This window comes from Bactrocera oleae, chromosome 4 (genome assembly GCF_042242935.1).
Source record: "Bactrocera oleae isolate idBacOlea1 chromosome 4, idBacOlea1, whole genome shotgun sequence".
Taxonomy (NCBI): Eukaryota; Metazoa; Arthropoda; class Insecta; order Diptera; family Tephritidae; genus Bactrocera; species Bactrocera oleae.
In genome coordinates, this window is record NC_091538.1 from 6550239 (window position 1) to 6565029 (window position 14791).

At 35.1% G+C, this 14791-nt stretch overlaps 1 protein-coding gene across 5 annotated transcripts in view; it reads left to right on the forward strand.

The window, feature by feature from the left end:
* Positions 1 to 9169, forward strand: part of LOC106626842 (serine-rich adhesin for platelets) — a 139799-nt gene extending 130630 nt beyond the window's left edge. For all 5 annotated transcript variants that reach the window (XM_014246699.3, XM_036374796.2, XM_036374797.2 and 2 more), the window contains 4 exons: positions 654 to 1220; positions 1592 to 1658; positions 1719 to 3898; positions 3961 to 9169. In XM_014246699.3, the coding sequence (XP_014102174.2) occupies positions 654 to 1220; positions 1592 to 1658; positions 1719 to 3898; positions 3961 to 5688 (4542 nt within the window). In that variant the 3' untranslated portion in view covers positions 5689 to 9169. The remainder of the gene's footprint in view (positions 1 to 653; positions 1221 to 1591; positions 1659 to 1718; positions 3899 to 3960) is intronic.
* Positions 9170 to 14791: the final 5622 nt, after the last annotated feature.

Sequence of the window (14791 nt, forward strand, 5' to 3'; positions counted from 1 at the left end):
TATAGTCTAAGAATGGGTATTTAAAACAGTCTTTTTATTTCCTAAAATAAAGTATGTCAAATCTAATCTCACTTAACTAAGTACTTAACCTCCGAATTGAAATATTGTATATTTTCAATTTTCCCTAAAGTGTGAGTCACCAAACAAAGTAAACGATTTTTTCCATTTTTACTCTTTAGCCAAGCATTTTAGTTCACAAAGTCTAACGATTTCCTAAAACCCAGCCCATCAAACCTAGGCATACTTTAACCACATCACCTCAAAATGTATATTTCCAACTTCAACTTTTGCAACAATATTTTTAGTACACAGACAAATGGACACTTAAAACAGTCTTACGATTTCTTAAGACCACACCAAGTTAGCCAAAAATAAATAAAGAAATTTTAAACGAACCAAAAAGAGTTAAATTCGAAATAAAAAAATGAAAATGATTGACTTTAAACAAAATCCGTTTAAAATGAAAATCAAACCGCTGAGTAATGGCGAGAATCGCGCAGGACGCAGCTGTTTGCGAGCACGTCTCGTTTTTCGCTGGAAGACTTGGGTACAAAACTCACCACTAACCCACCAGAAATACACCACTACCATCTACAAAAATTGTAATTTAACTGAAAATTAATTGCTTACCCTCACTTTTGCACTTTTTTCAGGCTGAGCTCTCCGATGTGCTGCGCAAACGCAATCGTCATCGCCAGGATGCTTCCGAAGAAGATTTGGGACTGCCACGCAGTCCAGCTTCACCACAACGGCGCGTTGAACGCACGACACAACGCACTCAACACGCCAACAGCAAGCACACAACTACAGCCACATCTTCTACCGCCACCACGACTGGCGGCAATCACAGTGAGGTGTCCTCGTTGAGTTTGCTGAGCATGAATAGTGGTGATGGCGATGAGCTATTCACCGCATCCACCGCAAATAATTCCACAATTAGCACCAAAGAATTTTTGCAGGAACGTTCGATGACAACAACATCCTCTACGGTGAGTGGACGTAGCATAACTCGTTCTTCCACTGTGTCGGCCACATCGGTGTCCTCGGAGATTTATCGACACTCGTCGAGCGGCAGTTTGGCAAGCGACACGAACAGAGACGAACCGGATTTGTTGGGTGCGAAGTGTCAACGTCTTTCACATTCGGCCGCCAAGCATAAAATGGCATTACGTCCGGCTAAGAAGAAGGGACCGAGTCGCCTGCACCGGCGTACGCTGGAGGTGAGTGATGTTAGTGAAGCATAGAGTATAGAGTATGATATATCACTACCGAGTGGGTCGAAATCGGTTCTTGAAGTTAGGTGTGAAATCTTTTTATAAATTAGATCGATCTCGTTTCGTCTGTTAGACTAAGTACGCACTTTAGCTGAACATAAAAACACTTGGTACCAAATAGAGATCGGATCGGTTAATAATATTAGAATTTCCGAACTATTTTTATGCGATATGTGATAAGTTCCAAACATCTCGAAGAAGTGTTCCAAAATATTCGGGCTGTGAGAGTATCGAAAGTTCGATAGAGTTCGGGCTTAACTTTTCTCTACTTTTTATATACCATATATGTTTGAAACCCCCTACTTTGTTTTCTACAGACCTCAATACCGGAAGCCAATGAAGATAGCCTGAGGTTGGCTAGTAACCATATGCTGGACATAGCAGGTAAGGTTTTGTTGAAGACTTCTTTAAATTCAGAGAATAATGTTTGCAAAATTCCTACAGAACACGACATCAAAGCCAAAACACGCTCTCTACCGCCTAGCGTCAATACTAAAGTATTAGATCAACATGCTGTTGAACCGAAAAAGGTGGCATCACCTTCGAAATCGAAAACGAAATCTTCAAATGCCAGCAATGAGCAAACAATAAACGTTAAACGCTCGAAAATCGAGAAACATGAAAAAAGCAATGATGGTGGTAAACTCACCACTAACACAACAACAATCCCCACCTCTAGCAGCAGCAGCAGCGGTTCCATATCGGCTGCCACCAATCTATTTGGCTTGCGCACGTTAACAGCGAAAGCAACGGCGCTCTTTGAGCCACCACAGGAGTCGTCTACCGATCCAACACCCAGTGAGCAGCAGTTGAAGAGAGAGAAAGAACGCGAGAAACTCAAGGAAAAAGAGAAGGAGAAAGAGAAAATGAAGGATAAAGATGCCACAAGTTCACAAATGGACACCGCAGAAAGTGGCTTCCTACGACGACTCATACAACGCAATTCGAAGCGTTCCGCCTCGCGCAACAACAACAGTAGCAGCAACACTCAGAACAGCGTACCGCCCGAAGAGGAAAAAATGGTTGTAAGCCAAAGCGAAACGGATGCCATATCTAAAATGCAAGTCTCCACTTCGTGTTTGGATATGAAGCCGACACCCGACTCCAGTTTGACCAAATTAGATAAATCACGTAGCGCTTTGAGTTACAAACAAAATATTGAGGAGACACGTAAGGATATTAAACGCGAAATTATGTCTGTCGGCAGCACCGGTTTAAATGCCATGCTGAACGCACATAATTTGACAGCACACAATAACAGCGTCAGCAGCATAAAGGATGCCGTGGCAGCAACCACGCCACCGAAACCGAAATCGGGCGCGGCAGCACGCCAACGCTATATGCCGCAGGACATCGGCTCGCTGGAACGCAAGGTGACAACAAGCACCAATATGACAGCGAACGACTCGTATGCCAGCAGCACGAGCAGTCTACTCTCCAAATGCTCACAGCAAGAGATATTCCAATCCACTTCGATTATACGTGAAATTACCGCCTCGCAAACGTCCAGTGTGAATTCGTTGAGCAGCGTAAGCAAATTGTCCGAGCATCACTACGAAAAGAAACCGAAAATAGTTGGACTCAGCGCTTTTCAGCAGAAGATCTCACGCTCCAACGATTCGGTGGTACGCTACGCCGCCAGCAATGGCAGTAACGCGCACTCCACCAACTCGCTGGACGCCGCTGACGAAGCACACGCGTTCAGCAGTCAAGAACAGAAGCAACGTAAAGTTGTGGAGAAATCGCGCAGTTTTCGTACATACCAAGAGGAGGCGTACGCCACGCCCAACGCGATGCACAACAACATGCCCAGTTTGCCCGATTTGACGTTGAATTTGCGCGTGCCCTACAATGATTACACACAGAACGCCAAGGATAATGCCGACACTGGCGCTTCGGGTATAGAAACGCAGGGCGATAAGGCGACGCGCGCCACCACACCGCTCACAGCGTCTGCAGGCAATTTAACTGCTACGAGCAGCAGTTATAATTTTACAAAAAATATTGCGGTAAAGAGTTCGCCAACCAAAATGGTCGCGCCCACGCCGAACAGCGCAAGCGCGCAAGACGAATCCAACAACGGTAATTTACTTGTAAAATCACCATTCATCAACGTATTGCGCAAACCAACGAGCACCACCAGTTTGGAGGAGAAACCTGTTGTGGTTACTGTGAGCGCCGCCAGCAGCAATCGAAAATCTGTTGAGCAGATTAACGCGCCCAAGGCATTGCCTATTTCGTTCATCACTGTGGTGCCGCCAAGAGCAGAAGTGTTGAAGGCCGAGCAGCAGCTGCGTCCGAAAGTCTTGCATTTGCGGGATTCGAATGCGAGCCTTGACACGTCCACCTCCACGGACGACCTGAAGCTTACACCCACTACAGCGGCGGTGCCGTTGCGCGAAAAGGCCAAGCTGAAGACTAACGTTGCGGTGGCTAATATACGTAATTCCATGGATATTTTAGCAGCAAATGCCAAAGATGTGGAGCGCAAGTCGGCGCCAGCACAGGTGGTGCAGAGCGCCAAGACGCAAAGCGTCAAGACGACGCGCCGCAGCACTAGCTTGTTGGACAGCCCGCCAGCGCAAAACCAAAACGGTAATGAGGAGCGAGGCATCGCAATAAAGGTGAGTTTGACTTGTATTTAATATATTTAATTATTTTGTAAATAATATTTTTTTTTTCACAGTTGCATGAGTCAACAAGCGGCAGCAGCACGCCAAACGAAGATGGCGTGCCGGAGTTCATGCGCATACAGTTGAATCGCGTTGATCCTGCGCGCATTGCTAAAAGCGCAAATGTGGTGCTGGCCAAAAATGTGCGCGAAGTACAAGCGCCAACTCAACAACAACAATCAGAACCACAGCAGGTGCAACAAGAGAAGCCGCAGCAGCAGCAACAGCAACAACAAGTGTCCAAAGGGGCGAACAACGAGCGCAATACTAATTTGGAAGAGCTCAGCTTGCGCCGCTTAAGTAACGAGAGTGTGGAGATTATCGAGAAGCCCTCACCCAAAGAAGCCGACAAGCAGAAACCTATATTTGATATGAGCCAAAATCAGAGCAGCAGCAACAATAACATTAAATCGCCAACTAAAATGAATTTGGTTGTAAGCGCGCTGCCGCCAAGAAGTCCTGTGAAGAAACAACAAGCGATTGTTACGCTTTCACCAACAACACCAACAACGCCGACAACCGACGTCGATGAAAGCCCTTTGCTGCGCATGAAAACGTCAGATACGCCAGTCGACGCGGCAACGCTGAGCAGCAAGAAATTATCATTGCATGAGCGCAAGCGTTTATTTATGAGCGAGGAGAAATTGAAGACGGACAAACGCATTGAAGAGTTGCGCAATGAGCGCAAAAAGTCCATTACAGAAGAAGTCTATCGCAAATCATTTGCCAAATCGGAGGAGAAATTAGAGACAAGCGAAAAAGCAGCATGCGACAATGTGGTGATGATGCGCAAGAAGTCCTTCTGCGCCACCACGCAAGCGTGCGCGCCAACCAACGGCAATCGCGATGATGCAACGCCGGAGCTGATGAAAGTTTTCGCGCGGCGTTCATTGAAAATTAAAGATGAGGACGTCAATGCGCTTGCCGACAAAATACACGTCAGCGGCAGCGTTAGCGGTAGCGGTAGCGGCAGCAGCGCAAAGAAATTCGTTGCGACACAGCAGAATGTCGACAGCGACAAAGAAAATCAGTCGGCGAGCGAGGAGAAACTCGACAAATTGCCCAAATTGGAGGCGTCACTTGAACTGCAGAACGGCAAATTGACGAATGGTGTCAATAATCGCAATTCACTAGCAGATTTCCGCACGAAAAGCGTTGTTGGCGGCGCGCCGCATACGAATGGCTTAAGCGTGAATAACAACAATAATAATAATAACAACAACAATCACACTGCCGCAAATAACAGTAATAACAGCACCACCGGCGTACATAGCGTTAACAATACCACCGTCAACAATGTCAACAACAGTAACAATAGCATCAGCGGCGGCGGGGCCGGCTGCTGCGTCAACAATCGCAGTTTCCTGCCGCCCATCAAAGTCGCCGGCTTCCGCGCCATACCCATCGAGCGCAATAACAGCGTTAGTAAAATCTTTCCGACCACTGCGTGTGAAACTCTAAACAACAACAATAATAACAATAGCAACAACAACAATTTAAATAATAACAATCACCATCAGCAACATCAGCAGCAAAATGGCAAAGCGTACGAGCGGCAATCGTTGAATATTAAAGCGCTTGAGAGCAACAGCAGCGGCAGCAGTAGCAGCATGAATAGTTCGACAAGCAACAGCAGCGCGCTTAGCAAAACAATTGAGCGCTCGGCAACGGTTAGCGAATTTAAGGGTATACATCAGCGGCGCGCCGAATGGGAGCAACGCGCCAAGGAGGCGCTGAAGTAAGCGTAGAAAACGGAATGGAATCACGCTTAGAAGAAGTGTTGGTGAGGCAGCAACTGAGGCGGCGCACGAAATGCACGAATGCGCCAAAATAGCAAAAAATGGGAAAAATTTGACAGTGACTTGGCGCAAGCGCATATTTTCGAGCTTGTTTGCATTTTCTGCAGCGTTTAAGAACTAAGTTTTAATGCATCTCTCTTTTTCAAACAAAATTATGCCGTAAAGTTGTAAATGTTACTAACAAAATCTAATATAAGCAAAGAAAAAATACTAAAATGCTAAGAAATATGTATGAAATTTTCTAAGTGGTCATTGGTGAGTTGCGAGGTAAACAAAAGCAGTGAGAAAGGTGAAAAAGTGCGAGCGTAAGGCGTGGTCAACGCTTAAATTGGAAAATTAGGGAGGTTACTCGAGCATATATTTAAATGTAAATGTTTAGACGTGAAAATTGTGTTGAAAATTATTGAAATGGGCAACAGTTATTAAGAAGTCGCTTAGACAGATGTGCGTGCGGGAAGAGTATAGTGTTGTTAGAACATAGTGAAATTAGCTTAGCATACAGTGAAATAGTGTTACGGATAGCGAAATCATTGCAGGTTGATCGAATTTATTTTTGAAATTTTAATTTCGAATTTTCATAGAATTTTTATTTATACACTTCTTTCCACGTAAAAGATTTTTGACTAAAAAATTATAATCTCAAAATTTTATTTATAGTTTTTTTCTTTTTAGTATGGTAGATTCTTGACTAAACATTTTTAATTTCGACTTTTATAGATTCTTGTTTTTGTAATAGATGTTTGACTAAAAAAAATTTAAACTCAAAATTTTATTAAACTATATTTATAGATTTTTTTCTTCGTAGTGTGCTAGATTTTTGAATAAAAATTTCAATTTCGAATTTTTATAGAATGTTTTTTTTTACCAAAAAATTGTGTCGTTTTGAAATTTATTTTTGGAAAACTTATAAAATTTTGCAGTATTATGTAAGACCTGCAATGAGCTTTAAGGATATTTCTGTTCATTAAAACAACAAAAAATGTTTTATTGGTGGTTTTTCATATATCTGCAGACTTAATACACATTTTTAACCTCAAAATTTAAGAATTGTAGCGAAACCAAACAAACATCTAAAACTCAAACATAAAAAACTAAAATAAAAAATTTACTGGAAAATTTTAAAATTTTCTTCGAAAGTAATAAATTGTAAAACCCACAAATTTATAAAAACATTTTTTTTTCCTTTACTGATAAAATGTATGTAATATTGACCATTTTAAAATAATCGTGCAACATTTTTGAAATATTATGTAAACTCAAAGAAAGGCTTTCCGTCAAAAAATCATTACAAAATTTCATCTTACATTTTCCCACTCAAATTGCCGTCAAAGAAATTTAAAAAAATTATTTAAAAAGAATTTTGCGTTTCCAAGTTGTTTAAAATTATTTTTCCTATTGTTATACAAAAAAAAAATCAAAATAAAATTTTACATCTCTTCATTTTTTAAAATTTTTTTTCTTATTTTTAATAAAAAAAAACAATTTTTATAAAATTATAGATTTTACAATTTTTTTTTTTGCATTACCAGCAGTAGTATTAAATTTCGTCTCTATCAAACCTATCTAAATGCGATTCAAAATCGAGTATACTATTACATATACATACATACATATGTAGTTATAGAATCAATGAATGTGTTAGTAGCAAACAGAGTGCTTTTTTAGAAGCTTTAGCAAAGGGTGTTAGATTGTGTAGTTGTAATAGAGTAAATATGTGGAAAAATTAAAAACAATTATTTTTATAAAAAATTATATATTTTTTTCCAAAACTTCTTGATTTAATATTATTAAATAAATATTTTTTTATTTTAATATTACTTTATTAACAGAAAATATAAGTTTTGCTTACTATTGTTGCACCCTGTACATGTGAGGAATTGTAATTAAACATTATTTTTTGTTTAAAGAAAGTTTCGTTGCACTTTGCAAGTGTAAGTTTTTAATTTTTTGAATAAATACGAAAATCTTGCATTTGTATTGTTGCCACTTTTTGAATTTATTTTGAAAATTATTAATCGAGTAACAAAACATTACGTTAAAGTACGAGTAAAATTCGCACACCTTTTGTTTTACCTTTTATTATATTTTTTTTATAGTTTTTTTGTACCCTAAATTTTTGTTATAAAATATTATAAAAAATTACTATACAAAATTATTATAAAAAATTATTATACAAAATTATTAAAAAAAATTATTATACAAAATTTTAATAAAAAATTTTAATAAAAAAATTTTATAAAAAATTATTATAATCAATCCAAAATCGGCAACTTTTGTTCACACCCTATTTCTAAAGCATTTTAGTATTGATAATTTATGCTTAGTTAAACCCATGACTCGCTGCTCTCCTATATTATACTAACCACTCTCATACGCTCTCTGTCTTGTATACTTTCTTGTGTTAAATTATAAAAGTTTTAGTTTTTAATTCTGCATAATTAGAAAGTTTAAAATTTTTATTTGTTTGGTTTCAACTTTTGTATTAAACATTTACGTTTATTTCTTAGTATTAAATATAGTGCTATTCGTTTTTGTTAAAAAAATATTAAACTTTTTTTAAATTTTTTTATAATTTTTTTTTTTGAATTTCTTAAATTTTTTTTTTTTGTATAAAAAGCTAACTTTTAAGCTAAAAAAAATTTTGAGTTTTTATTAAAAATTTTATTTTAAAACTAATTAAACTAAAAATAATTCTGATTTTTATTAAAAATTTTAATTTTAAATATTTTATAAAATTACATTGTATAGTAAAATTATTTTTAATGCACTCCTTCAAGAAAACACAAAACAACAAAAATTAAAATTAAAAAAAAACAACAACATAATGATAAAACGAAGTAGAGCGCATTTGTTGTAATTGATTTAAGTATTGAAATTTGAGAATTATAAATTTGCAAAATTCCAAAATTGCATGACTGTGAGTAATTAAGCATGTGGATTGATATTTTCTAAGCCTAATTTACATAAACACTACACATATACATATGGTACATACATACATATTAAAAAAAATAACTATTATATAACTCTATATGGCACTTTGTTGCAATTATTGATTAACGAAAAATATAAAACACATACACACACATACAAATAACTGCAACTATATGCAAAAAATAAACTAATAAAAACAAAAAGAAAATGCAAAAATAAAATAAAACAAAAAATGAATGTATTAAAACACTACAAATTTATCAATAATTTTAAGTGAATTTAAACGCAAAATTGCAACCAAATGAAACTGTATGTAAATCAATTGATTTCTCCACATTTATTTAGATAAATCAACATAACTAAACGTATATTACTATTCTTACAATTACTATTATTATTATCATTATTATTACCATTATTAAAACAAAATATTTGTGTATTAAAAAAAAGAAAAATTTAAACAAATAAAATTTCATTAACTAAATGTAAATGACAAATTGTTGTATAGAATGTTTGTTTGGATGTTTAGAATTTCCGGCAGGGATAGCTGTCAAATCAGCTGTCAACGTAAATAAAGGTTTTTGACATATAAATTCGGTATACTTTAGAAAATTTCACATATCCATAGGCTTGCACCAAGAAGAATGCGGCAGATCTTTCCAGATAGAGAGAGAGAGAGAGAGAAAGAGAGCGAGTGAGAGAGACAGACCTCTTCAGGATTTGTATGCGGAAGGAATTATTGGTACATACCTTTTTAGAACCGAAAATTTTATCAACGTTACCGATGAACCGCCCAGAGGGCCATATCGAAACCTCAACATGAATTTTAACTTTAGAAAAATAACACAGACGAAAAATGTAATTAAATTTTGAGGTTAACACTAAAGGCATACACTAATGAAATTTTAAACTCGTTTCTCTCGAAGCTTTTGAGACTCCCCACTACATCGGTAGCTAATTTTTAACATTTTTTAGTTTGTGATTTTTTCCAGTATTCTTGTAATGTAAATAAATAACTATTAAGAAAGTTGATAGTAAAAATATTAATTTCCTTTTCTGCCTGGATATCATGCCTTTAGATTCTAGTCCCCTTAAAATCGATTTCGTAATCGATGGATAATCTTTTTGATCGAAGCAACGATATTTTCACAAAAGTTGAAGAGTAAGTTTGTTGCAAAGAAATCATATTTGTTATAAATAGGACCGAACATGTTCATACATGTAACTTTCATGAAGCTATGATAATAAGGGTTAGATACGAGGAAGTTTTTAGCCAGCCTAAAGTTTCAAAATTATCGGATAGAAAAAAAAAAACGGAATAAAAATAAAAAAATAAACAAAATCAACTATACTATATCACAAAATATAAATAAATAATCATCGTGGGCGCTATATGAGTACATTTGCATGTACCGTTAGTCGTGCCAAAACTAGTAGGCTCAATTTTTCAATGTCGACACTTCTAATTCTCTCATGGATTATTACTAATCTCCACACATTTCACAGACCATAAGAAAAACTAGCCAAGCAAACCAAATTAAGCATCCGCGTATTTTTGATTTATTCATGGGGAAGCACTCGTAGCAAAGCATGACTATCCTATGACGCATACGTAACGCACTCGATGCTAATTTGCTGTCCATTTTCAAAGTGATTTTGTGTTTTTCTAAGATTTTAACACTGAAATTAACCTAAATTAAGCAGGTACATGTGTACTTTTGTATTTCTAAGTAGAGACGCATGGTGCTTGCTTTAGACTATATTAATGAATGTAGATCTAGGTAGATACGAGTACATATATACATTAGGGTGGGTCAAAAAACTATTTTTTTTCGGCTTGTTACTCTGAAAAATTGGTTGATAAGCTATTCTAACAAAGGATGCATATATACATACTTATGTGCCCTTAATTGTAAAAATTGTAAGAATGGTCTCTTTTATTTGAAAAGGTTATTTTTCAAAGCGAAAAAAAATAAAAAAAATGTTAACCACCGTTATAAGCACACATATAGGTATGCGCATGGAAAAGTGCTCTAATTTATATTTTTAAATTTCTAGTGTCAAATAATTTGTAATTTTTTGTTGTCTTTTTTTTAAAGTTCAAGCATTTTTTTAACGATAGGTGTATAAAACTCTTGGAAGATTGATGCATTTAACAATTTCACGTCCTCTTTTGAAACCGAAAACACATATTACTCTAACAAAATCACTAAGAATATATTTTGAATTGGAATATATACCTACATTTATAATTGAATTGAAAATAATTTTTTATCAAACAGAGAATAATATAATAATCAATAATGTAGATTTAACCCTAATTATTTTAGAAAACAATAAATCGAGCCAACTGCTCAACTATCCGTTCGACTATAAACACGGCACTCTTCCTCAAATTTATTTGGGGAAAATTTTGCTTAGGAAAGCGTTAAACACTTAATTTTGTTAGCTAAAAGTACCCGAAGCGGTCCGACACATCGTCATGAAACCTTTGACCGATAGTTGCGATTATTTTCCTATACAAAGCTTTGCATTCGCATAGAAGATGTTCTATAGTATCTTCTTCTCCTCTTGACAGCTTCTACAAGAGTCATAGTATGGTGTTCCCAGACGACACATATGTCACTCATGCGAATTGACTGGAATTAATAAAAGTCGTCTCAAGAAATTTCTGACAGACTAAGGCGCTTCGTCGGCTTACGAAGGTACTGTTGATTCAAACTTAGGAGTTGGTGATATCACAAGTTACAGGTAATCTCAGCTCTCCATCATTTGGAGTGAGCTTCATTCGCATTATCACTAAGGTAATCGAGTGCAAGAGTCTTCAAAAGACAGTCACTTCTACTTCTTTGTTACTCTTCGACAGGTCTCTTCTTTTTAGCTTTACTCATCTTTCGAGAATTGGAGCTGCCTAGCTATGACTCAACTGGCTCGTGCACATCAAACAAGTATATACATTTTTACAGCCTTTGTCGAGATATGCCGTTGATTATTGAGAAATTATTCATATACTATATATGTCGATTCATTATAGGTTGCGTGTTGCAAAGTGGTAATAGCATTTTAACAGCAACATTTCTTCTTTCTTTTGGTGCCCTGACCTCGTTGAAAATTTCGCGAATTTGAGTTGAACCATTTGTTTACCTTAAAAGAAATTTTCTGGCATTATATTTTATTTACAAAATAATAATAAAAATATGTACACATATACTCGGTTATAAGTTTGTATGTATGTGTGTGTTGAGTGCATCAATTCGGCTTCCTCGGAATCTGATGATTGAATCGCTTTGTCAGACGAAGATTGTTTATTGACTTTGATGAGTTTATATGTTACTTTAGATACAATATTTAAGAAGGTTCGTAGCGAAATTTTTGTTTCGATTTGCCAGACATGGAAGTCAGGTAAACTTTAATTGAAAATGAATTAATGTAGTTAATATGTATGTTGCGTATTTTTTATTTTTTATATTTCCAGTCATTTGCGTCATACTAATTTTCCTTGACTTCTCGTTATTTATTTCTTGGTCGAATTAAATGAGGGAAACTCAAGATTCTACCTTCATGACCGCTAAAATGCGAATATTATTGCTTAGAGCCATTCACGACTAGTTTGTCACGTTCTATAGAGACCATATGACGACTATACTACAGTCGGTTCTGCGTAACCAGAAAGAAGCAGCACTGCCAACTCGGTGAAAAACCACAAATTAACCCCGCCACAACAAACGTCAAAAGAGACTGTTGCCGAAGAAATCAAAAAGTCCTCCATGACTTTGGATGACTGTAAAATGAAGTCACTCGACATGGCTGACACCTTAAAGATATCAAATAAGCACAATATAAGTACATATATCGTTAATGAAAATTTAGGAAAGCTCTGTCAAAAATGGGTTTCATGTAAGTTAGCAGTGCTCACACATGTTCGGATCTGGCCCCAACTACTTTCTGCTGTTCTCAGAGCTCATGAGAATTATTGTTGGACAGAAATTGTAGAGTCTAAGAATTATTTTGAATCAAACTACCAATCATACTATACAAATGGTTTCGAAAGGTCGGAGGTCTGTTATAATCAATGTATCGCCTACTAGTTTACTTATCGAATAATGAAAGTTTGAGAGGTATGTGAGAACGTCATGCTGTTGAATAAAATAATTAGCCAAAAAAGAGAACCAACCAAAGGAGTTGAAACTAACTAACTCATAGTCTAGTTTTATAACCAGTGGACATAATTATTATACATACTTGTATGTAAATTCTTCCACACGAACTTCCAAACTTGACCGTGTGGTTTTAAACGATCCACATATACTTGTATGAGTATGTATATCTTTGCTTTAATAAACACTGATGACAATATCAATAAATTCATAGTAAATTTAAGGTATCATCAACTTTATTGGAACAAAATATATAAATATTTTTATATGTACTTTTTATTTAAATTAGTATATAAAAATGTACGCATTTTATCAGCAACAACTTAAAAGCACACTCTAAATTTTGTTTTTATGCGATGCCATCTCAATATTATTACCACGAAAATATATATATTCAGTTTAACTATATAAATTTTTCTATATTGACGCAGATATAAAAAACCACAAATATATACATACATATCTGCACATGGTATATGTAATAATAAATTTTATTAATAATGCGTTCACTGGCAGTTCCAATAATAGAGAAAATTTGCCATACTTTAGAATCCTTTTTTTTAATTTTCAACAAACGAATAAAAAATATTAAAACAACAACAATAACAATTACAAATAAATTTTATATATTTTATTTTGCTTTTAGTTTTACAAATGTTTAAAATAAAAGTTACAGAAAGTCTTTTTTTTATTTTTTAGCTTCAGGAAAACTATTATAATTAATGAAAAAATAAATAAATTTTGAAGAAATATATATATACATATATTGCTCTTCTAATTCGAAGCAGATTATGATATTTGATAAAAAAATTATATTATTAAAAAAAATTTTAGAAAACAGACAGAGAGCTAAAATTTGTTGTACTCTTCAGCCATTGCGGGACTAGTTTGCGTATATACAGACCAGATAGACAGACATAGCTTAAACGACTCAACTCATCATGCTGTTCATTGATAATACATATATATTTATCTTATAGGGTCTCCGACGTTTCATTCATACAAACTTCGTGACCGACTTAATTTACCCTGTTCAGAGCATAAAAATGTTGCGAAAAAATTTAAACGTGAATGAATTACATCAAATTTGGGATTATATTAAGTTACGATGTCATAGGTCATATCATAGATTTTATGCCTTAATTTGTAGGAATGGCAATACAATACCGAACACATTATGGTGCCAAGGGACATGTGCACCAAGTTTTATGAAGATATCTTAAGTTTTACTCCAGTTACAGCTTGCATGGGCAGACGAATGGACGGACAGACAGTCACCTGAACTTAACTTAACTAGGCTCGTCATCCTGATGATTTATATACCATATATATTACCTTATATTTATTTCGATTAGTTTTAGGTGATACAAACAACCGTTAGATGAACAAAACTATGAATTCGACGACTCTGTAGCAACATGTTGCAAGAGTATAAAATGAAAAACAATTTGTTCTTTAAGTTTTAGTTCTCTTCCTTAGCAAACAGTGCGAATAAATAAAAATAATAATAGTTTTAAAAATATGTATTCAAAACACAACAACAAAACCCACAAATTATATTTATATATAATATGTATGTGCGTTTAGAAGACTTAAAAGCTAAAATGAAATATGAGGCCGAAATTTGTGTGAGCTGGTAGGCGCTTGATCGTTTGCATATGCAAATAAAATATATCATGTATGTACATATGTTTGTGTGTATGTTTAGAAATAAAATAAATTTAATAAAATTTTCCAAAATATAAAATAAATTTAAACTATATTACTTGTATAAGTATCTTAAGAGGGCGCCAAGTGTTCATGAGGTTTACAAATTTCAACACTTGTATTTGAAAAGCCATAAAGGTCACGTAATTTATGAACTGAGTGTTATTTACATACATACATATGTACATATGTAATAATATACAAAAATATATAAATAAATTTGTTATATAATTTGTTTTATGAAAATA